General features: G+C 41.9%; 2 protein-coding genes and 1 long non-coding RNA gene across 3 annotated transcripts in view; 1 reads left to right on the forward strand and 2 right to left on the reverse strand.

The window, feature by feature from the left end:
* Window positions 1-268: 268 nt before the first annotated feature.
* On the reverse strand, window positions 269-23,213 carry LOC118427004 (tetratricopeptide repeat protein 14-like). Its single transcript, XM_035836639.1, has 15 exons — window positions 22,957-23,213; window positions 15,599-15,830; window positions 12,732-12,850; window positions 12,312-12,388; window positions 11,615-11,737; window positions 11,100-11,184; window positions 10,340-10,431; window positions 8,839-8,876; window positions 6,064-6,216; window positions 5,415-5,486; window positions 4,217-4,336; window positions 3,231-3,353; window positions 2,495-2,612; window positions 905-1,096; window positions 269-316 (listed from the first exon to the last, which is right to left on the reverse strand). The coding sequence occupies exons 2-15, from the start codon at window positions 15,805-15,807 to the stop codon at window positions 269-271; spliced, it is 1,569 nt and encodes a 522-aa protein (XP_035692532.1). The 5' UTR covers window positions 15,808-15,830; window positions 22,957-23,213.
* On the forward strand, window positions 16,652-17,611 carry LOC118427005. The gene has a single exon (XM_035836640.1). The coding sequence runs from the start codon at window positions 16,652-16,654 to the stop codon at window positions 17,609-17,611; it is 960 nt and encodes a 319-aa protein (XP_035692533.1).
* A 603-nt stretch (window positions 23,214-23,816) lies between the features above and the next one.
* Window positions 23,817-27,657, reverse strand: part of LOC118426803 — a 33,210-nt gene continuing 29,369 nt past the window's right edge. The window contains exons 2-3 of the long non-coding RNA XR_004832477.1: window positions 25,745-25,912; window positions 23,817-25,263 (exon numbers count right to left, since the gene is read on the reverse strand). This is a non-coding gene — a long non-coding RNA (uncharacterized LOC118426803). The remainder of the gene's footprint in view (window positions 25,264-25,744; window positions 25,913-27,657) is intronic.

Consider the following 27,657-nt stretch of genomic DNA (forward strand, 5'->3'; position numbering starts at 1 on the left):
TCCCTCATGATCACCACTATGACCCTGTCCTGTCCATGCACCTCCCTCACCACTAGGACCATGCCTTGTCCGTGTACCTCCTTCAGTACCATGACCATGTCCTGTCCATGTACCTCCCTTACCCGTATGACCATCTCCTGGCCAGGTACCACTTTCCCTGGGTGTACTGCTACGACTATTCCTTCTACTGACACCTGATTCTGAACCACTGTCTGACTTCCGTTTCGGTGAGGATTTTTGCTTTTTCTTTAGTTTGGTTGTGTTTCCTTCATCTGAGCTGGAGCTGGACCGCTTTCTCTTTCTTTTCTTCCTTTTCCTACAATGGGACATAGAGCAACAGTCAGAATTGTTCTACGGCAAAATCTGATAAATCTGTAATTGTACATCATCATCAAAGTTCACAAGAAGACTGTAGCATACAATGTAAGGGAATTGAGATATAATGCTGACTGAAAGAGGATCAGGCCACTAAAACATTCAGCTGTCCCTTGTTTTCATGTTTCTTTACAGGAATACAAAATACTTCTAAAATAAAAATTTAAAGTAACAAAGACATAATGCTTGATTGATACACCATATTCTATTATTGAATTACAGGGCTCGAAATACTTTTTTTCTGCATACTGCACTGGTGCAGGCAACATTGAAAATTACCAGCACCAGACTATTTTTACCTGCACCACTCCAAGTTTAGGAATATTAGATCATACTAAAATAGTTCAGGAACCATTGCTATTTTTTCTTTTATACTTTATAGGTCTGCAGCTAATAACAATCCATATACACCTACATCATAGGATATTTATGTATAAAACCCAGTATTTGGACCATTGCAGGTTAGGTACAGGAGGACACCAGAAATACCTGCACAGCTCCAATTTTACCTGCACTAACCTGCATATGCAGGTGGTATTTCGAGCCCTGAATTAGTATTCCAGTGTGTAGTTTTGTAAAGTAACCTGCTCTTGTCCTTGCTGCTTCCCTCCACCCCCATCAGCTTCTGCAGCTTTTCCTTGGAACTTTGTGCAAAGGACATTTCAGCAGGCAGCTCTTCCGTGTCAGTGGTGAGGTCCACCTGACTCACAGTCTTCATGTTCTACCACAGCCAGTGCAGTAGCAACATAGGGCCATGTCCCACACAGGAACAACAAAATCAACCACACCCAAGCCATAAACAATTTTTAGCCATCAAGAAGTAAAGTTTCAACAATCACATCATATTGCAATAGAAAAAATAAAAAGCAGGACGACTCAGTCAATAGTAAGTAGAATTCAGACATCAACGATTAATGATAAAACATATATATATCAAGCATTCCAGTATTGAGAAGAGATGTGATTAAAGATAAGTAAAAGATGTAGGGAAAATAGTTTAGAATGAAGATTTAGAGGTTTCAGGTAATTATGAAATATCATTACATTGAAAAAAAAAATGCCAGACATTTTAGCCATATGCAGTAGTTTGTGTGAGATATTTGACATATATACATATATATGGATAGCAGGAGTTACAAATAAAGAAGGTTGTATTTTGATGTTTATTTTATGTACATTACCACCGGAGATGGCAACATGACAGTAACCCACAGTCCGGTAAGCAGGGTCATGTGTCGATAACAACAGCAACGTTACCCAGGGTGCCAGTTGATGTAGTGCCAATTAACGGGAGTAGTCCAAACAGGCAGTAGTTTCCAGGGTTCACGGAAAGAGAAGGCACATTTAGATTAGTTAGTGGCCCTGAACAAGAACAAATGGTACGTCAGAAAAGTGGGGCCTGCTTTACAATCTCTGATCCTCTCAATCTTAACATGATGTAACAGCAAGACTTGACTCACAGCAGGAGTCTTTAGTTTAGATTAATTTATTTAATTCATTCATTCACGCATAAGGAAACAATTCTAATAGTAAAAGTAAAAGTTAAGCATAAAGATGTGCAGGAGGAAGGAAGAAGCCTACAAGGCCCCTCCTTCAAACTTTCTCTTAAAGCATCAAGAATGGCACACATCATACATCCAGTACAAATTCAGTTTAGTCGGGATCAGGCTTCATACATATTTCCGTTTTAGTCCAAACCAGGGCTCTAGCCAGCGTCTGTTTTTCCGTCAATTGACGGAAATTTGCTGCGTGTGATGGAAAAATTTTAAAGCCAATCTGTCAACCTTGACAGACAAAAATCTGATAAAAGCTCCTTGGTGGAAGCTACAGGTGGCTTGGGGACACCGTCCACAGCCGTAAAAGCCACACACTATTTGTTTTGCTATTGTTATGATTGTTGACAATGTGTGTCGGTGCCCTTTCGCATACGATAATCTCATCAAAACCCGTTTTTCAAGGTCTCAGTTCAGTCTAACTCCTGGAATAGTGTTTTCACGACGATGGGAATTGGCTGAGATAAAAAAATTTCGAGTAGGCTAGAGGCCTGGTCCAAACCAGTAAACTGAATAGCTATCACCTGTACCAAGCTGAGCTGGGAGAGTTGACTGTTTTTCCTCACCTCTAGTTTGGTCCTGACTTGCTCCAAAGCCTCCTTAGCTTCCTGTAAGTCTGGGTTGATGAGGAGAGCTTTCCTGTACAGCATCATGGCCTCCTCATCCTCTCCATCTTCCTGCAACCTTTAAACAACATCATCTGTCACCATCAAGGACTTCATTCCCCTACTATACCAGTCCCCACAGAAAAACAGCACTTAAATAAATGTTCATGATGCAAAAACCAAAAAAATAAACTTTGGCTTGCCCTCAAGGCAACATTTGCCACAATTGAGATCAGAAATACCTGCACAGCTCCAATTTTACCTGCACTAACCTGAATATACAGGTGGTATTTCAAGCCCTGCATGATGCAAACTTGCATCCAAGCTTAAACCATTTCAGTTTCTAGTGATTCTGCATCAGATTCTTTGTCTTTAATTGGCACTGAATTGCTGTTTTGCTGTCTGTGGGAGATGCAGCCTAGCAAAATCTTTGAACACATTCTGATTCTCATATATGTCATTGTTTTATATGTTTCCTCCAGATCACCTGATCCCCAAATTCATTTCTTCAGTTGACCATAACAATTTATGCCAACATTCAATTATACAATCATGTAAACTAAAAAAAAAGGATTTCCAGCACAGGCACATAAACGTCCAACCCTGAACCTGAACCTCTAGACCTTAATCTGAACCTGAACCTAAACTTGAGTTTAGGTACACCACCAGACTAGTGAAGTAAGTTTAGAAGACTTACTGCTGTCCCCTGGCCAGTAGAGTCTCACACATGTACTTCCTGGCATTGTTGTGGCCTGGATTCACCTTCAGGGCCTCAGCAAAATCCTCCATGGCTCGCAGTAAGCTGTTTCTGTTGGCATACCTAACAGTACCAGAAATCATTATATAAAAGGAAGAAACTCAACCCATATACAGTATACACAGCTTAGAGTACTCACAAAAGCTAAATGTAATACAATTCCCCAAAGAGAAAAGTTTACAGTTTTGTAACTAAAAACTTCAATAATAAAGGCCTAGGACTAACCTATATCATCAATGTAGGTTAGTGTACTGGCAATATTAGAGTTATGCAGGACAGTCTTGAAGATACATTCAACTCACAACTGATGATGATGATGGCCAAAAGAAGTACAAAATTCATTTTATGGTACATTTGTACAATTTGTCCTATAAAGCTTTAATCAGTTAAAGATCCAATATTAGAAGGCAATTTTTGCAAATACAGAATAATTCATTCTGGATCCATCCTAATGCAAAAAAAGGACTGTTCCAAAATCAACCTTGTGCAAAATTGTCATCCTAGTCCAAAATGCCCCCCCCCCCCCATGTAAGAATGGACCCTTCAACAGGCATCCTCATGCATAATGTATCCAAATACTCATACAGTTTATGTGCCTTTGGTGTGGCAAAATCAAAGGTTCTAACAACAAAACAGTAGATTACATGCTGGCATCATTCATTCAAGTGTCTTACTACAGAGAAAAACTACAGAGAAAATTTTGATCAACATGACACTGTTTGTTTGCCCAGTCATTTCTGCCATAAAAGTTAAAACAAATTCATTTAGAAGTCTCATGACCTGAATAACTATCAAATTTTCAATTTCTATGATACATGTACATGCATATCATATGGAACATACAGTATTGTTACTAACTTTGTTATGCTTCTTCTTTAGGCAGTACAATCAGTAACACACAGAGGAGAGCAAACATCTTTACTCACAATGCACCGCGGACAACCAGGGCTTCCACATTTGAAGGGTCAAAGTTCAGGGCCTTCTCCAGACACTGCATGGCATCCACATGCCTTCCTGCCTTAAAATGTTGTACTCCAGTCCCAACACTGGAAAATAATAGACATGTTCTCACTCCAGTCCCAACACTGGAAAATAATAGACAAGTTCTCACTCCAGTCCCAACACTGGAAAATAATAGACAAGTTCTCACTCCAGTCCCAACACTGGAAAATAATACACAAGTTCTCACTCCAGTCCCAACACTGGAAAACAATACACAAGTTCTCACTCCAGTCCCAACACTGGAAAACAATACACAAGTTCTCACTCCAGTCCCAACACTGGAAAAAATACACAAGTTCTCACTCCAGTCCCAACACTGGAAAACAATACACAAGTTCTCACTCCAGTCCCAACACTGGAAAACAATACACAAGTTCTCACTCCAGTCCCAACACTGGAAAACAATACACAAGTTCTCACTCCAGTCCCAACACTGGAAAACAATACACAAGTTCTCACTCCAGTCCCAACACTGGAAAACAATACACAAGTTCTCACTCCTGTCCCAACACTGGAAAACAATACACAAGTTCTCACTCCTGTCCCAACACTGGAAAACAATACACAAGTTCTCACTCCAGTCCCAACACTGGAAAACAATACACAAGTTCTCACTCCAGTCCCAACACTGGAAAACAATACACAAGTTCTCACTCCAGTCCCAACACTGGAAAACAATACACAAGTTCTCAATCCAGTCCCAACACTGGAAAACAATACACAAGTTCTCAATCCAGTCCCAACACTGGAAAACAATACACAAGTTCTCACTCCAGTCCCAACACTGGAAAACAATAGAAAACAATAATTTCTCACTGTCCATAACAATATCAATTAGCAGTTCAACCAGTCATAATTAGCAGTTGGACGCCTGCATGTCTGTCAAACATTTTAACATGCATTCGATTTCTAAAAGAAGTAAAAAAGCTATGAAAAAAAGTAATTTAAATTTTGGCAAGTGAAAGATAGTTCGGGCCAGTAAATCTCTTAATGTTCTTGCCCTACGGTTTTCAAACACATCCAAGCCTGTGTGTGTGTTCTGTGTTGTCCATGTATTGGTTGCCATGTCAGTGGAACGGGTGTGTTGATGACAACAGTGGAGATACTTGTACATGTACTTACCAAGTCAGCGCCCATTTGGATGACTGGTGCTGCCTTAATGATTCAGCAAAGTCCTCCTGCGGAAATGGGCACCTGGAAGGTTTCAACAAGGGGTGACCAACAGGTTATGAGCCTTACAAAGAAATGCACAAGGTTACAATTACACTGACTTTTGAATTGAAGACCTTCCTGAAAGTTTTCAATTTCTCTTTGTGATATTGTTACATTCACTCCTTTCCAGCCAGATTGGGGCCTTAATATAATATAATATGATATGATGATAATATGATATGATATATGATATGACATATGGTATGATATGAATTATATGATATGATATGATATAATGATATGATACAATGACATGATATGATATGATGATATATGATGTGATACAATGATATGATATGATATGATATTATGATATGATATTATGATATGATATTATATGATATTATGATATGATATTATGATATGATACTGTGATATGGTATTCTGATATAATATTATGATATGATATCATGATCTGATAAAAGATATGATATGATATGATATGTGATACGATATGATATGATATGATATGATATGATATGATATGATATGATCATAGGCAACTTGACACTTGGATATCAAAAGTTTCTGGAACCCTGCTATATGCCATGGTCCCTACCTGTGCAGTCCCCTCATGAGTGTAGGTGGTTGTTTGTCCCCTATGTGCAGCAGCCCCCCGAGGTATGGCACATTACTGGGGTTACTGAAGCCCCACACTCTGTGTAACAGCAGGTCATAGCTGGCCTGGCTGGTCTTCAGGTCCTGACTCCTCCTAACAACACAAACACAAAGTCATTTTCTTCGCTCTGGCAAATTTGTGAGTAAAAATTATCTGGAGAACAACATGAAAACAGAGGGCTGGGATCAAAAAGTACATGACAATCAAAGCTACTAAATACTAACTAAAAGGAGCTTTATGGTATATGACTGGTTTATTTCGAAATGACAATGACATTGCAGCCACACGGCTGAATTACGACTTGTCATTACAAACCGTTCACATCACAACATCAAAGTGGTTAAAATCGAAGCTTATAAACCATTGCAATAACACAGTTCTTAAAAAGCGTAAATGGTGGTACTCTCATGTCCCTAATAAACGTACCGGGACGTTTATTTTTTTCAGCCTCACAATCCACCCGGTACGTTCTTATTTTGGACGGTACGTTTATTTTTTTCTGAAAATTGGGGCTTTGCTAAGCCAAGACCCTCAAAGAATTGAAATTTTGGGGGTTTCTGTCCATATTTCCGCGGTATTTTTGCTCAAAATTCCCTATTTTTCGGGCGAAATTGCGCGGATTTCCATGAGCGTATATGCGTACGCGGTACTCTTTCGGTGATTTCGGTCGATCTCACGCTACGAAGTAAATGTTGTTCTTGGGGGAAAATAAAACACCACACTGACGCTATGAAATACAATTTTTACATAAATAACTTTTAGTTTTAATTTAGTAGCAGTTTATAGTCTCTGTTCACATCGTAAACCAGCACCTTGCACGAGGAATTTCCGGTCTTGTGGTTCCATGCGCTTCGGCAGCGAGGCGGAAGAGTGATTCGTTCACATAATAAATGCTGGACGTAAAAATAACAACTATAACTTCGTTTCCCTTGTGATATGAGTTTTGACGCCGCAAATTCTCACAAACGACAGGAATTCGTCGGTAAAAACAGCAAGTTCATGATCATTTCTAAGCCACAGCTTTCCTTTGTAGATGCATGTGCCATTATGCCGAGATGGTCACGTCGAAATAAAACTTTCTCTACGTAGGCTTATTTCTTTGACAAAAATCAACTTTAGTCTAGTTTTCACATAAATAACTTTCATTTAATAGATTTTAATCGTTTTTATACCGTAATCACTGTATTTTATGCTACACATCAGAAATCTTGCTGCGGTATTTTACCTTGCTAAAAGTGGAGTCGTCCACTGACCCCTAGTGACCTTGTTTATCAGCTGCTGCGACGCCATGTTCGAGAATAACGCAAAGACGGAGGTTTCCATTTTTGGCCCGCGGAATACGAAAATTGGGACAGCTTACATGCATTTGAAGAACATAAAACATCAGATACATGAACGGACGGTCTATTTGTAAAATCTGCCCATACAGCCTTCCAGTCTGCACAGAAATGACGATGTAGAGAAGGGTAGAAGTGCAAAGAGTCTGAGATGAGAAAAAAACGCCACGTAAATTCAACAACACTTCGCATAAAAATCACATAATTTTGTACAATGTTTCCTTTATTCAATGTCTCCTTCATAAAAAGTCCGAGTTGAACCGACATTTTGCTGATGTAGTACAGAAAAAAAAGTGATCCCCTCGTGGATAATTTACTATTTAGCGCAGCGTAACGCGGCCGGCCACGCGCCCGTGGCGGCCGCGAGTGTTGGCATAGCGGCCGGACTGAAAATCGTCTGGCCGCGACCGCATTCGACAGGTGACCGCTATAGACTATTTCTTAATGCTTAGGTCAACGGGAAAAATCCAAGGGACCGACGAAAACTGACCGAATGGCCAGTTATCGGCCCCTATACTCAGGTGACCCCTATTAAAGGCAGGTTTCACTGCGAATTTTTACCTTTTATAAAAAAATTGAGAAAACATCACGATTCGAACAAGATATCTATAGTTCTTCTGCTCATCATTTATAGAACTATCAGATGTGGTTCTTAGGCATAAATGAATAGAAAGACCTACCTGCTTACCTGCTACAGAAGTAGCATGGTCACAGTTAAATACATGTCAATTTGGTAATTTTCCGGGGGGTATGTTTATTCCGGGGGGTACGTTTATTAGATATTGACAATTTGTCCGGGGGGTATGTTTATTCCGGAGGGTATGTTTATTAGGGACATGAGAGTATTTGACTCATGTTCTTGGGTTGAGTCCTCTGATGTGCTCTGATGTTATGCCCATTGAAAAGGCAGAATTTACACTTTCCTCACTTCACTCAGGTAAAAATTAATCCCTAGCTTCCTTTGGTTTAAGAATGTCGAATAGGGAATCGTTAAATTTAAAGGTTAAATTTGATGGAAGTCCTGTGTTTGAGGGGAGCCACACCTCGAGCATGTAAAAGAACCCACCACACTTATCGAAAGGGTAGGGTTTCTTCCCAGTGTGTCAAATCTGTCCAGATATGCAGCTTGTACTGTTTAGTACAAACCTGATGTGTTCGTTACCCCATGTTGTGGTTTAGAGTAGAGGAAATAAAGTCTAAATAAAGGTTCTAAACTAGAACTATGCTGCTTCAGATGTCTTACTGAGAGATGACAGTAGTGCAATAAATGTCAGTCAGCTGAGGGACGAGTCCACTGTTACCCCATGTTGTGTTTTACCGGGTTATGCAATGCAAACAAATGAAAGTTTGAAACACACACAAAAATAAAAGTGCCTACCTGAAGTGAACAGGTAGATCCTCACTGGTTATAATTCCCTTACGACAGTAGAGCAAACAAAAGGTGCACATGTTAACATGGAACATGTCCACAAGTTGTTGTTCAACATAACAATCTATGAATAGTTTCATCAGGTTGGTGAGTCACTGAATAACAAGATTATCAATTGTTTATTCAACTGACGTTTTCAGTGACACTTTTTAATGGTTTCACGTTGTACTGCAGATAGGTGTCATTGCTTACAGATGCAAACCCAACCCTAAACAGGGCTCGAAATACTGGGTGCATGTGCACCCAGGTGCACCCAAAATTGGAGCTGTGCACAGGGTGCACCCAAATATTTTCTTAGGTTTATGTATGTAAAGATATCAAAGTATACAAGTATACATCATATTCTTGACATCTAAGTGTTAGAAAGATAATAAAAATGTCTATCATGGTACTTGTTTAAGAATTTGATAGCTTGTAACTTAGTTTTATTACTAGGTTATTACTTCAATTTATTAAATAAGTGTTGCACCCAAAAAGTTTTTGGTGCACCCAATTTCTTAAGCTGGGTGTACCAGTGCGCCTAATTCCAACAAGACTGGCAATAAAAATGTATTATTGCCATGACGACGATTGAGGGTACAACAATACAGCTCAAATCAGAAATAGACTGGAACTTCCCTGTCGCACTATCCCTGGCACAATATACTAGCCCACCTGTAACATAAACCTACAGCCAGCAGAAATGTACTATCCCCGGTACAGCACAATGGTCTGCCAGTGACCTAAACCTACAGCTGAGCACTACAGAAGTATTTCCTGCCGGCTTGTGGCCTATGGCTTGAACAAGCTCTAGAAAAGAAAATGTATCCTTCATAACATAACATAACAACCAAGACAACGTAATCCATTGTGCAGAGTTCCCTGTCTAGTTTCAAAGGACAAATTCCTCCAGGGAGCAGGTGTGACCTAAATTCCACCATTGCATACCAGAGATACATCTGGAACAGATTTGGGGGGGAGGGCTTGCATACCCAGCATACTGCATTCCTGTGGAAATGCCTGTGCAATTCCTAGAATTTTTGCAGACTGAATGCAATATATACCACTTGACGACTCCCCTGAGGCGTCGTCAAAAATGAATTTTGAGCCCTGCTAAATCTACCATCTGGAGCCGCATCTGTAAGCACTGAAGTACAAAGTGAACCATTCAGAATTGCTCTGAGGAAGTTGACAGACGGTTGGTTTAAGACAATTAAATGTACGTGCAAAACATGTTACCAAAGGAACAACATTGTTCTTCAATTCATAAGCATATAACAAAATTACCATAAACATACATTAGTAACAATATATACAAAGCACCATATTCACGCTAGTTGAAAATAAGTGTAATGGTCCTCAATCAAGCATAATGATCATAAACAAAAGCATGAATCCTAAGACCATGACACACATTTGATGTCAGGAGTGTACACAAGCAACACACACACTATGGTTACATATAGCTTACCAAATAGACTTGGGATGCCAGCTCTGGTAAGTGGTTGTGTCGGAGGGAAATGCTAATCCTCTCATCTACTGGAGACACTGTCTTCACAACAGCTGGAAGTACAGAAGAAACATTGCAATTGTAGAATTTCAGCATTAGTTATGCAAATTATGTCTTAAATTGCATACTTTTATGTCGTTGTGATTGTTATTACAAAAATTCTTGGATATCTTTCATTCCTTTGATGTTCAGTTATCGTTCGATGATAGCAATCCGTCCAGAAGTTCTTTAGGTTTAGAGGTTACGCTGACCACAATGTCCAGAAAAACAAACAGTCAAACGAATCACAAATCAGACGTACCTTGGATGATGTTGTTATTGTGGTAATACTCTATAGACGTACCTTGGATGATGTCGTTAGTGTGGTAATACTCTATAGACGTACCTTGGATGATGTCGTTAGTGTGGTAATACTCTATAGACGTACCTTGGATGATGTCGTTAGTGTGGTAATACTCTATAGACGTACCTTGGATGATGTCGTTAGTGTGGTAATACTCTATAGACGTACCTTGGATGATGTCGTTAGTGTGGTAATACTCTATAGACGTACCTTGGATGATGTCGTTAGTGTGGTAATACTCTATAGACGTACCTTGGATGATGTCGTTAGTGTGGTAATAGTCTATAGACGTACCTTGGATGATGTCGTTAGTGTGGTAATACTCTATAGACTTACCTTGGATGGTGTCATTAGTGTGGTAATACTCTATAGACGTACCTTGGATGATGTCATTAGTGTGGTAATACTCTATAGGCCTCTGGTGAGCTCCATGAGATGGCAGGTCTGAGGACTGGCATAGAGCCTGGACACATAAACAAACAAACAAACAAACAAACAAAAAATGATCACTCTGTCCTACTCTGCAAAAAAAATCAAGGTCTATATCTTCCAAACATATTCCAGATGACTTCCAAACATTTGTAGTGACACCGGCATAGCACTTTCTCTTCGCATGCAAATTGTGTTAAAGTCATTTGATGGAAGTCTGAGCAATAAAACACCTGGCCATGGGCCATACTGTACAATAAGGAACCATAACACCCATGTGGACCATTATTTCAGCCAAGATATAACATATAAATGTATCTATTACTACTGTATCTGTAAATCAGATATTGCTACTTTGATACCAATAATATGCAATCATGTACATTAATTTTGTAGATTCAAACCTTGAATCCAACCCATTTGAAGCAAGGCCCAATAAGACCCTAAATCATAGGTAGACCTACAGTGATGTCCATGTCCTGGATGTCTCTGGCCATGCCACCGGTCAGACACAACAGCTGGACGAAGAAACCAAAATCCTTCACACTGACGATCTTCCCAACCACTGTGTCCCCGGACTGCACCAACTGCAATAGGGGAGGCAGGCATTCTTCTAATATCGATATACCCAGTCATGAGTAGTTGCCAAATTGTAAGTGATACTAGCTAGGTTACTACATTTTATTTAGCATCTCTTTGCCAACCTTTTGAATAGTTAAACTCATTCCACACCAGGAAAGCACCCATCTCCATTTCTGTAGCCCTGGTCCAGTGGGCCACACAACTTTTGTGCATTCACTACAAGTTACAACAGGGGCATGACCACCAATAGTGGTTTTCGTTCATCTATACCATAAATGTTGAGTTCTAAGCAGAGAAATCAAAATGGACCCCTTGAATACAGGAATAAAAGACTTGTTGTCTGTCATACCATATGCATGTTTTGTCACTAAAGATTTTATGTTTATAGTGTCTGTTTTTAAAATTTAGGCATTTTTAACCCATGCTGAGTCTTTCTTTTGGCAGGGACCACATTGAAGTGCGCACCCTCAATCTGCATATTGGACAATTCATGACTAATATTCTTCTGGCCGTAGGTCATTTAAATGCCAAATATTCATCATCACAATTACAATATAAGTTTTAGAAAGTTGTGCCTACCTTGTAGAATCTCTCTTTGGCAGGGAGTAATGGGACACCCATAAACTGCTCCAGGGGTGGAAGGACAGCATAGTAGTCTGGACAGAGGATACAGACATACAATGTACATGAAGTCCATGGAAACTTTGATAGCATAAAGCATCATATGTATCATCTGTCACAGTATCACTTTCCTCACTCGTGGGAAGGGACTAAATACAGGTAATCAATTATTATTTATTTGTCAGCTCACAGCCTTAGCAACCTTACTTCACACTGAAATCCATAGTCAAGCCTGAAATAAGGGCCTAATGAGTCTTGTGAAATCTAGGGAAAAATCACAGAAAAAACAATGTGAGCCGTATGTAACTTGTTATCAAACGATATCACTCTCTTGGTTCCATAGCTTATAAAGATTATCAGTACTATGTAAATCCTGACCTTCCTCATCCTTCCCTGCGTGTGCCTGGTGCACATGTGAGGCAGCTCTGGTCTGGAACAGGACGTCAGCTTTCCTCACTATAAAGGACTCTATCCTCTGCTGGAATGACGACCTTGCCCTGTTGTGGGATATCATCATCATCATCATCATCACATTCACAGTTACCACTAACGGTACATAGTGTTATTGTTAAACTTAAAGCTAGGATACTGGTAGCTAAATCATAGTAAATGATGTCTTTAAGTTGATTTTTTCAAAACACACCTGTATGTACAGTGTATAACAGCCTTCATCATACTACTGCCACATTTACTGCTATTTCTCAAGCAATACTTACATAATAAATGATAAACACATCATTTTCTCCAGTAACATGTTGCTGTTGCAGCATACCTGGGCCACTTCTGATGTGCATGTTTTTGTCTGTCTCGTCTTGTCTGTTTTGTCTGTCTTGTCAGTTGTCATGCTAAATTGTAACATCATCATCAACCAGTCATGCTGGTTGCACGGATGAACATGACTCTCTCAATCATAGCACACCACAGAATTGCGTGAAGAACAGGTGCTTATAAGTTATTGTACTGTCAATTACTGATAAAGTTCTCCAGGTAATACATACATACCATGCATGTATAGTTAGAGGTGTACCATCTTAAGAGCAGGTACAGGTAGAGGTGCAGAGGTTCAGGTATACCTAGTACCTTAACAGCTTACGTACTAGTACTCTCACCTCTCAAATAGAAGTACCCCCTGGAATAAAAGTACCCCCCGGACAAATCTTCAAAATCTAATAAAAGTACCCCCTGGAATAAAAGTACCCCCGGAAAAATACCAAATTGACATGTAAACTGTGCCCATGCTACTTCAGTCCAAGAGAAGATGATAAGCAGGTATTTATTTATGCCTCAGTACCATATCAGTTATTTTTATCTTTTTTAATTTTTATTACCATATCAGTTAATTGTATAAATAATGAACAGAATAATTCCTATATTATTGCACATATTTTCTTTATCTGAGTGTCACACCATCAACAAAGATTAAAATAAAAGTAAAAAAATGAATGAAAATAAAAATTGAAGAAATAAAAAAAGAAGTTTATTTTATAATCATTGTTACAAAATAACATTTTGAAGAAACATTCCAACTTAGAATACCTTATTCACCACTTGTGCTATTTTCAATGTTGCAGAAACCAAGGAGGTCATAGACACTGCCCCCTATCGAGAAATACCGGTACTGCAGAAAATATATGATTCTCTCGCGCATTACCGCGAGATTCGGCGTGAGTTGATGAATCCAACATGGCGGATCTTTTCGAGCCGATTGAACGCTATGCTTTGTTTTGGAATGATTTTTTCGTTGCTGGAACATTAAAACAAGTTGACTACGGGTGAAAAAATAGTGGAAAAGTATTGGTAACTTTTTAATTTGTTTGGTTGGTGGTTAATTTCTGTGTTTTGATAGAGAATTTATGGAAGTAAGCGACTGTGTGTGTAGCATGTGACCTCGATGTTTTCGTCTTTGTTCAGCGCAACATTTCAAGATTTTTGGAAGGTTAAAGATGGTCTAAAACGAAAAGGATATATTTTTTACGAGTCCAGTGCCGAATCACTTGTGTTCCGGTATTTTTGGACCTGAACCGAAACGTTTTTGCAAGTCCAGAACTGGTCCTGCGTACCGGTACGCATCCCTAGTTATGTTTGGGTCATAGCGCTAGCGACAGGGAAATCCGCGATGCCTCGTCCGAAAAATAGTGAATATTAAGCAAAAATACAGCGGAAATATGGGCAGAAAATACCAAAATTTCAATATTTTTGGGGTCCTTGGTTAGTAAAGAAAGCCCCAATTTAAAAACAAAATAAACGTACCGTCTAAAATAAGGACGTACCGGGTGGATTTTGAGGCGGAAAAAAATAAACGTACCGGTACGTTTATTTGAGAGATGAGAGTACCTGTATCTAAACAATTATAGTCAATTACCTATACTAGTACATTAACAGGTACAGATCTGTCTTTTTTAGTGGTAAATTGTCTTCGTTGTTTGAGAATTTACACATTAAGTTTCCAAGTTTTCTCAATCTTCACCTTTATCGAAATTGTAATCTTTAAGATGAGATTTACTAGCTTTATTCTGAAAAAATGGTGTCCAATTATAAATGGTGATTTAGTTTGTTTCAGTACACCAGCTGGCCAGGTCTGGACCTTTGCTTAAACAATATTAGTTACAAAATGTACATGGATACTAGTAGGTCCAGGCACAGGGTTAAGGTACACATATAACCCTTTGTACACATAGTATAATCTGAATAATCAAGTTTGATAAAACCTCCTTGGTTAGGCAAGTAAATTGTTAGTATTTGCCCGATAGGACACATGAATTTTAGATAACTTGTCTAACCCTGTCCTTTGCTAATTTTCTCTCCCAATGGCTTGTCCGATGACACGTAAAGCAAGAATATGTAGAGAATATCAATCTTCATCGCCTACAAAAACATTGTACATGACACCCACATAGAGCATAAATTTAGCAAGCAGAAGACTCCTAACACCTCAGTCTTGTAGTTATCAAAGCGCTTTTCTTAACTAAAAAATAAAAGAATTTCCTTGCTGCAAATAAAGTTGCAACATCAATTAAATTTCGAGCCAGTGAAAAGTTGGTTAGTGTCAGTAAATTTCTATGTACCTGCATGTACAGGCATGTAAATAAATTTGTGAAAACTTGTCTCTCACTCACAAACTCAGCCCCCTAGCTAGTAGTGGCCGTAGGGTCAGTCTGTACGGCAGTCTGTATGGCAGGTAAAAAGTGAGTGATGCTCTGTCACTCTGATACTAAGTGATAGATACTTTATCTACATGCATGTACCTCTCTATGTCCCTTTGTCTCTCCACCACCGACAAGCCAAACTCCTCCTGTATCCTAGTTTTGAGCCAGCTTCCATGAAAAGCTGCGGAGACGTCCAGTAAAGTCCCGTCCACGAGGCGTTCCAGGGTGGGGGGAGACGACAGGGTGGGGGGAGATGACAGGATGGGGGGAGACGACAGGGGTCCATGGGATGAACGTCTCAGCTCCATGTTACAAGGTTGTCCTGACTTTCCTATAACAGGTGGAAAAGATTTTAATAGAACGTGCAGTTCCAGAGCAAGCTGCTATGTGGCCCAAACATACACCACATTGGTGTCAAACTCCACTTCATTCTGACTACTAGAGCTATCTGCCATAAAAAAAAATGAAGACCAGAACATGTCCAGGACAGAAGACCAGAAGTTCTGCTGCAGTACCAAGGTTGCACACCAGAGGGCCCAAAGTCTACTTTGACCATGACCAGTCGTTCAAGGTCACTGCTTGCAGTTGCATTGAATCTGATTCGAGTATATACGCAAATTGAATATCTCCGGAAGCGTTCGGGACTCATCAGTCATGTTTGCATGTGTTGCCATGTAGAAATAACCCCCTTTATGGATAATGGGATAGTCCGAGCCGACACGCATGCGTCGGGGAGTAGCCGGGGAAAAGAAATAAAGATCAGTTCACGTCGTCTCAACTCCAGTCTCCTAGTCGCTCTTGTGTCACCTCTGGGCTCCCTAAACATCATCTAAAGTGGACAGAACGAGGGTAACAAAATGGAGGTTCCACCGAGATCGTAAAACTTAGAGGAAAGGGAGCCGATCGGATGATCACGACAGGAGAAGTTTGACCGCCACTGGAACCCGACGTTGTGACAGAAAAGGATTCGCGCCAAAGAAGACACGTGACCACAGGTCAGAGAGGTCAATTTGTTGTAAACAAATAGTTCAGAGGTCAACAAGATGGCGCTGCGGTTGTAGAGGGGGAGGGCGGCAGTTCTTTATCGGAGGAACTAAGTTCAGGAGTGTTGTACTTTTTGTGTAGCGGGTAGATTCTTGACGTGAACCAACCATGACGGACACGCTCATAGAGCAGGCCACGAAAATGGGCCTAGAAGGGCCGAGTATCCTCGAGTATGTCGAAAAACAACAGGCCATTGAGAGGGACGAGAGGGCAAGGGAAAGAGATGCTCAGAGGAAGCATGAGTTGGAGCTAGAGGCCCTAAAGCTGAAACAAGCTGAAATTAAAGCGGTACAAAAGCAAAATGCGGAGGAGGTCAAGGCGAAGACGCCAAGATTACCAAGCTTCACAGAAGGCGAAGGAATAGACGAGTACCTCTTGAGGTTTGAGAGATTTGCACGTGCTAACCACTGGGCGGAAAACACGTGGGCGTCCCTACTGAGCGCCCTACTCACGGGGAGGGCACTGGAAGTTTATAGCAGGCTATCGGATGATGATGCAAAAGATTACAAGAAAGTGAAGGATGCCATTCTTAAGAGATATGAACTTACGGAAGACGGGTTCAAGAAGAAGTTCAGGTCTGAAGTTCCTCAGGAGGGGGAAGGGCCGGACCAGTACATTGTACGTCTTAGGGGTTACCTGAACAGGTGGATCGAGCTGTCTGATACCCCCAAGACATATGAAGGAATTTGTGACTTGATCATCCAGGAACAATTCCTGGATCTGTGCCCTGTGGATTTGTCAGTCCACCTGCGGGAGAGGAAACCGAAGTCTCTGGAGGAGTTAGGGAAGATGAGCGGGCAGTACCTGATTGCACATGGCCGTGGTCTGTTTGAAGGGGCACGCCCGCGCAACCCACCCCGAACAGACCAGGTGTTGTCTGGTACAGCCAATGTGCGGGTTGTCACAACATCAGCAACCTCCAGGCGGCGGTGTGACAGGTGTATCCAGAATGAGGCAGAGTGGTGTGGGCACTGCTTCCGCTGCGGCGGAAGCAACCATATTGCCAGACGGTGCTGGAAACAGGGAAACGCCGCGAGGACACCCCCAAGGGACGAGGGGTCGTCCTAAACAGCTCAAGACAGTCCCACAAACAACCCCGTCAACAACGAAAGGAAGAAACAACAACCAACACCGACAGTGACAATAATCAACAGCCAACAGGAACACCAACTAGAAATAATCAGCAAGTTCACATCAACGCCATGTCGGCTTCACATCTAACTCCAACTCAACGAACGAAGATCACCAAACTGATTGGAAATAAGTGTCAAGTAGCATGCCTCATGGACAATAAACCAGTTATGGCTCTGTGGGATACGGGAGCCCAGGTAAGCATCATGTCAGACAGGTGGAGGGAGGAACACTTACCTGGAGTTGAGGTTCGACAAGTGATAGAGATCCTGGAGGACTCGACAAGTTTTAGTTTACAAGCGGCCAATGGCACTCCGATTCCCTACAGTGGCTGGGTTGAAGTGAGGTTCAGATTAAGTGAAGACCAGTCACCTGAACTGATTGTACCATTTCTGACAACGTCCGACAATAACCAAGTACAACCGATTATAGGGTACAATGTGATTGAAGAGATTCAGAAGTGCTGTAAGGATGACTGTCCAACATTGCTTACCAAAGTGATGCCCGTCCCACCACAGAAGGCAGCTGCCCTCGTGAACATGATTGAAGATTTCAGTAACGTGACTCCAGTAAGCATACGAGTGGGTCGTAAGAGAGTGAGACTATCTCAGGGGGCTACAGTCCAGGTGAGGTGCAAAATCCCCAAGGGTTCCGTGGAAGAGAAGCAGCTGGTCCTGTTCGAACCAGACGAAGCGGGACATTGGCCCACAGGTTTAGAGGTGGGACCTGTCCTTACATCAGTCAGCCCATCTGGAATGGTCAAAGTACCGGTGACCAACACTAGCAGGTACGACATTCACCTCCCAGCGAAAACGGTTCTGGGTCGAGTTGAGACGATTAGGTCAGCAGTTCCCATTGAGCTGCAGAGAGTGTCTGAAGATTCCGAGTCTGAAAAACCTCCGCAGTCAGAGCCAGTTCAAGTGAACACAGTGAGGAAGGCGAGTAATGAGCTGGGGGAATTGTGGGATCCACCGGTAGACCTCTCCCACTTAGAAGAGGATCAAGAAGAGATCGTTAGACAGATGCTGAGGGAAGAGTGTCAGGCCTTTTCGAGGGATGACCAGGACATTGGCAGCATGGAGGGGCTCAAGTTAAACATCAACCTGACTGATAAAGAACCAGTTCAGAAGAATTACGTGTCAATTCCCACCCCACTGTACAAGGAGGTTAAGGAATATATCGAAGATTTGATTAACCAAGAATGGATCCAGAAATCCAAATCACCATATTCATCACCAATGGTGTGCGTACGGAAGAAGGATGGAGGAATGAGACTATGTATTGATTACCGGGCACTGAACGAGAAAACAGTGCCAGATCGCCAGCCCCTCCCGAGGATTCAAGATGTGCTCAACAGGTTGAAGGGAAACACATGGTTCTCTGTACTGGATCTAGGAAAGGCGTACCATCAGGGGTACATGGAGGAAGAAAGTAGGAAATACACAGCATTTGTAACGCCATACGGACTCTATGAGTGGGTTCGCGTCCCCATGGGATTAAAGAACGCGCCTCCAGCATTCCAACGGCATATGGAAGAAGTACTCGAGGGCTTGAGCCATGAAATATGCGAACCGTATATGGATGACACCATGGTCTACAGCGAAGGCTTTGAGTCACATGTCGAGCGCATCAGGAGAGTGTTGCGCAGGTTCCAGGAACATGGCTGTAAGTTGAAGCCAAAGAAATGTGTGATGTTCCGACGACAGGTGAGGTATGTCGGGAAGCTAGTCACTGCAGATGGGTACACGATGGATCCAGAAGATACAGCAGCAGTCAAGGCAATCAGAGACAAGAAGCCCACTACTGTAGGAGATGTACGACGGGTGCTTGGGTTCCTCGGGTACTACAGGACGTACATCAAGGACTTCAGTAGAATTGCTAAACCACTGTACGACCTGCTGTCGGACAGTGCTGCGAAGCAACCAGTCCAGTGGACTGAGGAACACCAAGATATCCTTAATCAACTGACAGAACAACTGACCAGCCCACCTGTGATGGCCTACCCTGACTTTGAGAAACCATTTATCCTGCACACAGATGCATCAGCCACTGGTTTGGGCGCAGTATTATATCAACAGCAAGAGGGCAAGCTCCGGGTGATTGCATATGGTTCACGGACACTGTCACCGGCAGAGAAGAATTACCACATGCACTCGGGGAAGTTGGAGTTCTTGGCTCTCAAGTGGTCCATTACTGAGAAGTTCCGAGACTACCTGTACTACGCCCCATCTTTTGAAGTATATACCGACAATAATCCACTCACCTACGTTCTGAGCACGGCCAAGTTGAATGCGACAGGTCACCGATGGGTGGCAGAGTTGGTGGACTATAACTTCAGCATCAAGTACCGACCTGGGAAAGCTAATGCAGATGCAGATGTGCTGTCAAGAGTACCAGGTCCAGGAGATGCTGAGCAGTTTATGGCTACCTGCACAGAAGAAGTGAGTGGTGATGTACTGAGTGCCACCATCCAAGCCATGCAGGCAGTGGATCAAGGAGATGCCACATGGATAAGTGCTATCACTACGAACATTGACAGTCTACCACCTGAAGACAAGAGTGCAAGTATAGGACCATTGAGCAAGGAGGAGATCGGTGAAGCGCAACGTCGGGACTCGGCCATTAGAAAGGTGATAGAGCTGAAAGAAGAGGGGAGGAATCCCACTACCCGAGAGAGGCAAGACAACTCAATTGGTACAAGAGAATACATGCGGGAGTGGAAAAAGCTGCAGATCGATGATGAGGGCATTCTCCGCCGGAGAGCTGGTCCAGTACTGCAAGTAGTGCTCCCGAAGGAATATAGAAACATTGTGTACCAAGAACTACATGACAAAATGGGCCATCTGGGAGCAGACAGGGTTGTCAGCCTGGCAAGACAACGGTTCTACTGGCCAAAGATGCAGAGAGACATAATTGAATACTGTACCTCCAAGTGTCAGTGCATTAAGCGCCGGAAGCCAAACATTCCAGACAAAGCCCCACTTACTAACATCATCACCACTGAGCCGCTACAACTGGTGTCCATTGACTATGTCCACCTTGAAAGGAGCAAAGGTGGCTACGAGTACATTTTGGTGGTTGTGGACCATTTCACACGGTTCGCTCAAGCATATGCAACCAGGAACAAGTCAGGGAGAACAGCGGCAGAGAAGCTCTTTAATGACTTCATTCCTAGATTTGGGTACCCTCTCAAGATTCACCATGACCAGGGAGCAGAGTTTGAAAATAGGTTGTTTCAACGCCTACATCAGCTGAGTGGAGTGTCGCCCTCGAGAACAACCCCGTATCACCCCCAGGGAAATGGTCAGGTGGAGAGGTTTAATCGGACTTTGCTAGCGATGTTACGTGCTCTCCCAGAATCCCAGAAAACAGATTGGAAGGCGTCTCTTAACAAAGTGGTTCATGCGTACAACTGCACCCGACATGAGAGCACTGGGTATTCGCCTCACTTTCTGTTGTATGGACATCACCCCCGCCTGCCAGTGGACCTTATGTTCGGGATTGAAGACAAGGAGAATGAGGTTCAATCATATCCTGAGTATGCCAAGAAATGGAAACGTGGCATGCAGGAGGCCTACAGGATTGCGAGTCAGCATGCCAGGAAAACAGGTGCAAAAGGGAAGAAGCAGTACGACAGAAAGGTGCACGGTCTCAGTTTGTCCAGTGGTGACCGGGTCCTTGTTCGAAATATGACGGACAGAGGAGGACCGGGCAAGTTGCGTTCCCACTGGGAGGACAAAGTCCACATCATTGTGAAGCAGAAGGGGAAAGATATCAGTGTTGCATAGAAATATGCTACTACCGTGTGACGGACTGCCTCTAGAGGTTCCAGTGGACAACCGGAGCAAAGGGAAAACACCTCAAAGAGAGGACAAGAGGAGTGATAATGAGGAAGGAGAACTTGCAGACAACAGAGTCGAAATTGGAGCTGAACAAGAAGACCAGAGAGGAAGTACAGGTAGTGAAAGGGATGAAGAAACTGATGGTGAAGTTGAGTCTGAGGACCAGCCCTGTGTGTCTCAGGGTGCTGAGGAGGTTCCAGAACCAGCAGAAGTAGAAGAGAACAGACCAAGACGAAATAGGAGACCACCACGGACTCTCACATATGATGTGGGTGGCCAACCAGGCTACTTGAGAGTACCAACGGTGAACACAGTAAATGCAGCAGAGTGGAATGTGGGGACACCATGGCCACTGAACATGTGGAACGCGGGAGCAGGGCATCCTGGGCAATTATATCAGTCGTGCCTTCACTGTGGACAGTTAATACCGATAATTCGCATGTACGCGCCCAGCTAAGGGGATGGAGTACCTGTTATTCGTGTAGACTGTGAACTGCAGTGGATTACTATTCCTGTGGATTACCCGCTGCACCAGTGCCGCTGTGCCTGTGGATTACCCGCTGAATGAGAAGAGTCTCATGGGACAATTATATTGTGGACAGTAAATGCAAGGTTATTGTGGAAAATCATTCCATATTTGAGAGACATGTATGTTGGTTATTGATGGATAACAAAGAGACTGATGGATTCCAGTTGTGTGGACTCTGCAGGACTTCCAGCTCAGAATTTAGACCAGGCCTAATGTCGTGTTAACTGTTCTAAAACAGTCAGTACGTTGGAGTTTCTGTTAGTAGCAGTGAAGCCAGTTTATTGAAGATGCTATCTGTGCCAAAGTTAAAGATGTTATCAGTGCCAAGGTTAAAGATGTTATCGGTGCCAAAGCTAAAGAAAAAAAAAAGAGGCTAACGCAAAGGAGAATAGAATAGAATATATCCTTTATTTTTCATAGTACTAAACAACCATATATATGTGTTCATTAATAGTTTCTTATTGTTATTGTTCCGAGATGACTTTAAAAGAGGGGAGAGTGTTGCCATGTAGAAATAACCCCCTTTATGGATAATGGGATAGTCCGAGCCGACACGCATGCGTCGGGGAGTAGCCTGGGAAAAGAAATAAAGATCAGTTCACGTCGTCTCAACTCCAGTCTCCTAGTCGCTCTTGTGTCACCTCTGGGCTCCCTAAACATCATCTAAAGTGGACAGAACGAGGGTAACACATGCAGCAAATTCTGAAACCTTGAAATAATGGCTGTCCCAGCAGCACAGGCAGTGCTCAGATTTTCAATAAGCTCTCACCACCAAATGATACCACAGCTGTGCTCAATAAAGGACGACATGCAATAGGATCAGGGGTGCTTATTAGCTTTTGCAGGAACCTTATGAAATTCCTACGAATCTTATGGGAGACGCACAAATCACTATGCAAAAACGTACGAACCTTACTTACAGGGGGGGGGGGGCACATGCACCTCCTCGTGCCTACTAGACGAGTTCGAATTCCGAGTTTCGTATGAAATTCCCGTATGGCTATCCTCTGTCTCTGGTTGCGTGGGTCTGTGAGCTTCAGTTCTAAACCACTGGGGCTCCAACACGACTTCTTTGGCGTCGAGACGACTGAAAATATCCCGAACCTGTCCCGCTGTTGGGACGCAGCGTCGCCATTGTGGAAATATCAAAATCGGAACTGGACCGGACTCCAACATTATCTTCTGTAGGGGTGTAGGAACTAAATGATAACGTTACCAAACGATAGGGTGAAACAGGAAAAAAATGTGAATTCTAATAGAGTTTATATAATATAACCTTCATTTAGAGAGAATATATTTAAACAGGGATCAAATTTATCTATGTTGACCCAGGATATGAGGACTAGATAAAGTTAAAGGTATATATAAAGTCAGTATATTGAACCAACAAAGTAGGAATGTTGTTAATCTCCAAGCAGATGTTAGGCTCAGCTTGTTTTTAAACGTGGACGACTTTGTTGATGTGTTGATCGGGTTTTCTACTTTGTCAGGTTTTCTATTTGGTTGGCTGACAAAAACACAACCTAACAAAATATAGATAAACCCTATAAAAACGTCCAATCCAAGCCAAAGCCTACCATCTGCTTGGAGAGTACGTAGGAACGACGGCTCTACAATCTTTATGATGGGTGGAATTTAGCGTGGTAAAATCAAGTCAATCTGTAGATAGCAACGTGAAATTTCATTTGCTGATTTATTCCATATCAGTATAGATAATCAATATTGTTTCTTGAGTATATCTATAACGTTATATATAAATATATAATCTGCAATATCTTCGTTTATTATGCATGCACCAAACGTTAAACAATGAAAGTTTTTTTTTAGTTCACTACTTAAGATGTCATTTCTTGACGTCTATCGCAATATACATGTACTTTCTACATCTGACATTGCCTTTCTATGTTTCTTCACTTTGCCAAATTAAGTCACACCAAGTAATCACATTTTTATGGATGATATAAACCGCAAATTACAAAAATAATGCAAGAGCGCGAAACAATGGACAACAAGAGTTCGGACACCTCAAATCTCCATGAAATATTCTGATTATGCAAATGACGCACATCTGCATAATTTATGCTCGGCTATGTACACATTTAACTCACTTACACTGGTCACAATGTTGACAATTCCATCATTTACTACATGTACTTAGAAGAATTATGAAATAATTGGTATCTGCTAATCTTTCACCTACCACAAACAACATAAGTTGCATGTATTTAAGTCCTATAATGGAAAACACTAGGCACACGGATTTTCCTCATTAAGTATGCAAATTAAATCCTAATTTGCGTACATTGCACGTCAATATGTACATCTCTGTTGGAGATACCTGCAAACTAAATGTCATGGAAATCCGTAGTTCCCATGTTCCGTTATGTTCCTTTATTGGGAGATTTTGAAGAAGAAAAAAACTCCCTTGCATTTCCAGAGCAAGCTGCTAGGGGGCCCAAACATGTATCACCTTTTCCTTACATCACAAGCTATCTACCACACAAAAAATGAAGACCATAGCATGTCCTGGTCAAAAGATACCAAAACTAGAGTTCCACGACCGCATACCTTCGCCAATCTTAACAACAGATGTATTAATTGAGGTCCTCATGTGCACAATCAATGGTGAATGTTCACGTGTACATAACTTCCAAATACCACAAATAAGAAATGCACGACATTCACCACAATTGGATTATGGCATTTTCTCGTTGATTATGCAAATTAGGCCTCTATCAATCAGTATTCTTTTCTTTCTCAGTTACAAATGTCACATGTTGCAATGGTCATATAGTGGAACATGGCAGATTTAGACAATTTCTTCATCAATTATGCAAAGTGGGTTCCGATTTGCATCATTAATACTTAACTACTAGTATATGGCATTACTTTTAGGCCCCATTCATGATGTGCGGAGAAGGGGGCATCCATTTCACAAGGGGTTAGGGTTGTGGGGAGAAGAGACCATTTCACTCAGCGACAGGCAAGGGAAGGACCATTTGTTTCCTGAGGGGCAAAGAGTGTGGGGAGAAGGGGCCATCCATTTAATGTCTTCTGAAGAAGCTGATGAAGACTTCCAAGGAAACACACAACGAGAGGAGGCACCAAGACGCCTTCCGCCAGGACCACTGTCTCCCCGGATGTTGTGCAGCGCCTTCGTGACTGTGACGCCTGACACCTCCTCTGCCCACCTTACCCTTAGCACGTCCAGACATTGCCTGTAGAAAAGACGATGAAAATAAAACAGACATGCATCAGTTGCCTTACCACTTCTGTACAAAACAACAGACTGAACGGTTGTGCACAATTAGAAGTCAGATAAGTGAAAGAAGAAAACACAAGAAGTCAGATAAGTAAGAGACTAAACAATTTTTGTGCTTGACATTGTTCAAGTCCAGAAATTGAAACTGTAAAGTTACACTTGCGAACGCAACGGAATTCATCGACAGACGGTAGCTTCAGTACAATTATAAATCCGGATATATTGACATGATTACGGAACCTTTTTGGTAATTAACACTACCAACACAAGCATTGTTACTAAAAGCCTACTTTCACAAAATGCAGTGATTCGAGTATACATTGTCAAATGTCTGGGAAAGGCATTGCCGTCGGTTCAGATGCTACTACAATTGCTACCCCGTTATTTAATACACACTGCCAATACTGCCTAATTATAAACAACATACAATGCAATACCTTGTCAAATGTCTGGGAAAGGTCCCATGTCCATCAAGACATCTAAACATAAAGTCACGGAATGTCTTTTGAAAAAGCTGATGGATGAAGACTTCGAAGGAAAACCAGAACGAGAGGAGGCACCAAGACGCCTTCCGCCAGGACCACTGTCACATTCCGTACAAATTCCTGTGATATCAGAAAGAGTATTACATTAGCCGCCTTACTACCACTGTAAAAAATACAGAAGACTCAGTGCCTATCCCTTGGCATGTAGGATTTGGAAACAAAATGCAGTGCAATACCTTGCCTTTGTAGGGAAGGACTAATGCCACCTTGACCACTAGCGGAATTAAGTTTTGGAGCATTGAATTTAAAATGTCGACGAACCCAAATTCTAACTTAGAATCCCTAAACATGTTGTGACAGACATTTTATTATCTTTCTTATACTTAGATGGAGAGTAGACTGACATATACTTTGTTATCTTGACTTATGCCAACCTGTGGAAATATTTTAGGGGCACCGATGCACCCACAGAAAAAAAAGCCTTTGCGCTGATGTAAGTTAGTGGAACTTCCGGGGTCTTAAACAAAGTGTGCGTTACTTTGATCACTTGAATCCCATAGAAAAGCCCGTACCGAGAAGACAGAAAGCATTTTGAGTACTAAAAATTACTTTGTTTCTTTTCTACATGGCTTGAAAGCGAATGAAGTTTCGCCTGGAATAACCGCTAAGCGAACCCTTCGGTCACCGAAAAGCGACCCCATACGGTGGAACTTCCAAAATCTTAAACAAAGTGTGCGTTACTTTGATCACTTGAATCCCATAGTAAAACCCGTAACGAGAAGACAGAAAGCATTTTCAGTACTAAAAATTTCTTTGCTTTTTTTTCTACATGGCTTGAAAGCGAATGAAGTTTCGCCTGGAATAACCGCTAAGCGAATCCTTCGGCCACCGAAAAGCGACCCCATACGGTGGAACTTCCAGAATCTTAAACAAACTGTGCGTTACTTTCATCACTTGAATCCCATAGTAAAACCCGTAACGAGAAGACAGAAAGCATTTTGACTACTAAAAATTACTTCTTTTTTTTTTTTTTCTACATGGCTTGAAAGCGAATGAAGTTTCGCCTGGAATAACCGCTAAGCGAACCCTTCGGTCACCGAAAAGCGACCCCATACGGTGGAACTTCCAGAATCTTTAAGAAAATGTGCGTTACTTTGATCACTTGAATCCCATAGAAAAACCCGTAACGAGAAGACAGAAAGCATTTTGAGTACTGAAAATTACTTTGTTTTTTTTTCTACATGGCTTGAAAGCGAATGAAGTTTCGCCCGGAATAACCGCTAAGCGAACCCTTCGGTCACTGAAAAGCGACCCCATACGGTGGACTTCCAGAATCTTTAAGAAAATGTGCGTTACTTTGATCACTTGAATCCCATAGAAAAACCCGTAACGAGAAGACAGAAAGCATTTTGACTACTGAAAATTACTTTGTTTTTTTTCTACATGGCTTGAAAGCGAATGAAGTTTCGCCTGGAATAACCGCTAAGCGAACCCTTCGGTCACCGAAAAGCGACCCCATACGGTGGAACTTCCAGAATCTTTAAGAAAATGTGCGTTACTTTGATCACTTGAATCCCATAGAAAAACCCGTAACGAGAAGACAGAAAGCATTTTGACTACTGAAAATTACTTTGTTTTTTTTCTACATGGCTTGAAAGCGAATGAAGTTTCGCCTGGAATAACCGCTAAGCGAACCCTTCGGTCACCGAAAAGCGACCCCATACGGTGGAACTTCCAGAATCTTTAAGAAAATGTGCGTTACTTTGATCACTTGAATCCCATAGAAAAACCCGTAACGAGAAGACCGAAAGCATTTTGACTACCGAAAAGTACCTTGTTTTTTTTCCCCCCGGCGCTCAATGAAA

The sequence above is a fragment of the Branchiostoma floridae genome, chromosome 12 (assembly GCF_000003815.2).
Source record: "Branchiostoma floridae strain S238N-H82 chromosome 12, Bfl_VNyyK, whole genome shotgun sequence".
Taxonomy (NCBI): domain Eukaryota; kingdom Metazoa; phylum Chordata; class Leptocardii; order Amphioxiformes; family Branchiostomatidae; genus Branchiostoma; species Branchiostoma floridae.

Bases quoted from the DNA above. Each gene is read 5' to 3' on its own strand.
- LOC118427004 (XM_035836639.1), bottom strand. From the start codon at position 15,807: ATGGAGCTGAGACGTTCATCCCATGGACCCCTGTCGTCTCCCCCCATC. The intron at 10,432-11,099 runs GTACGTCTATAG...CTGTACTTCCAG, and splicing joins CACTAATGACATCATCCAAG to CTGTTGTGAAGACAGTGTCT. The intron at 3,354-4,216 runs GTGAGTAAAGAT...TGGTACTGTTAG, and splicing joins CTGGTTGTCCGCGGTGCATT to GTATGCCAACAGAAACAGCT.
- LOC118427005 (XM_035836640.1), top strand. From the start codon at position 16,652: ATGACGGACACGCTCATAGAGCAGGCCACGAAAATGGGCCTAGAAGGG.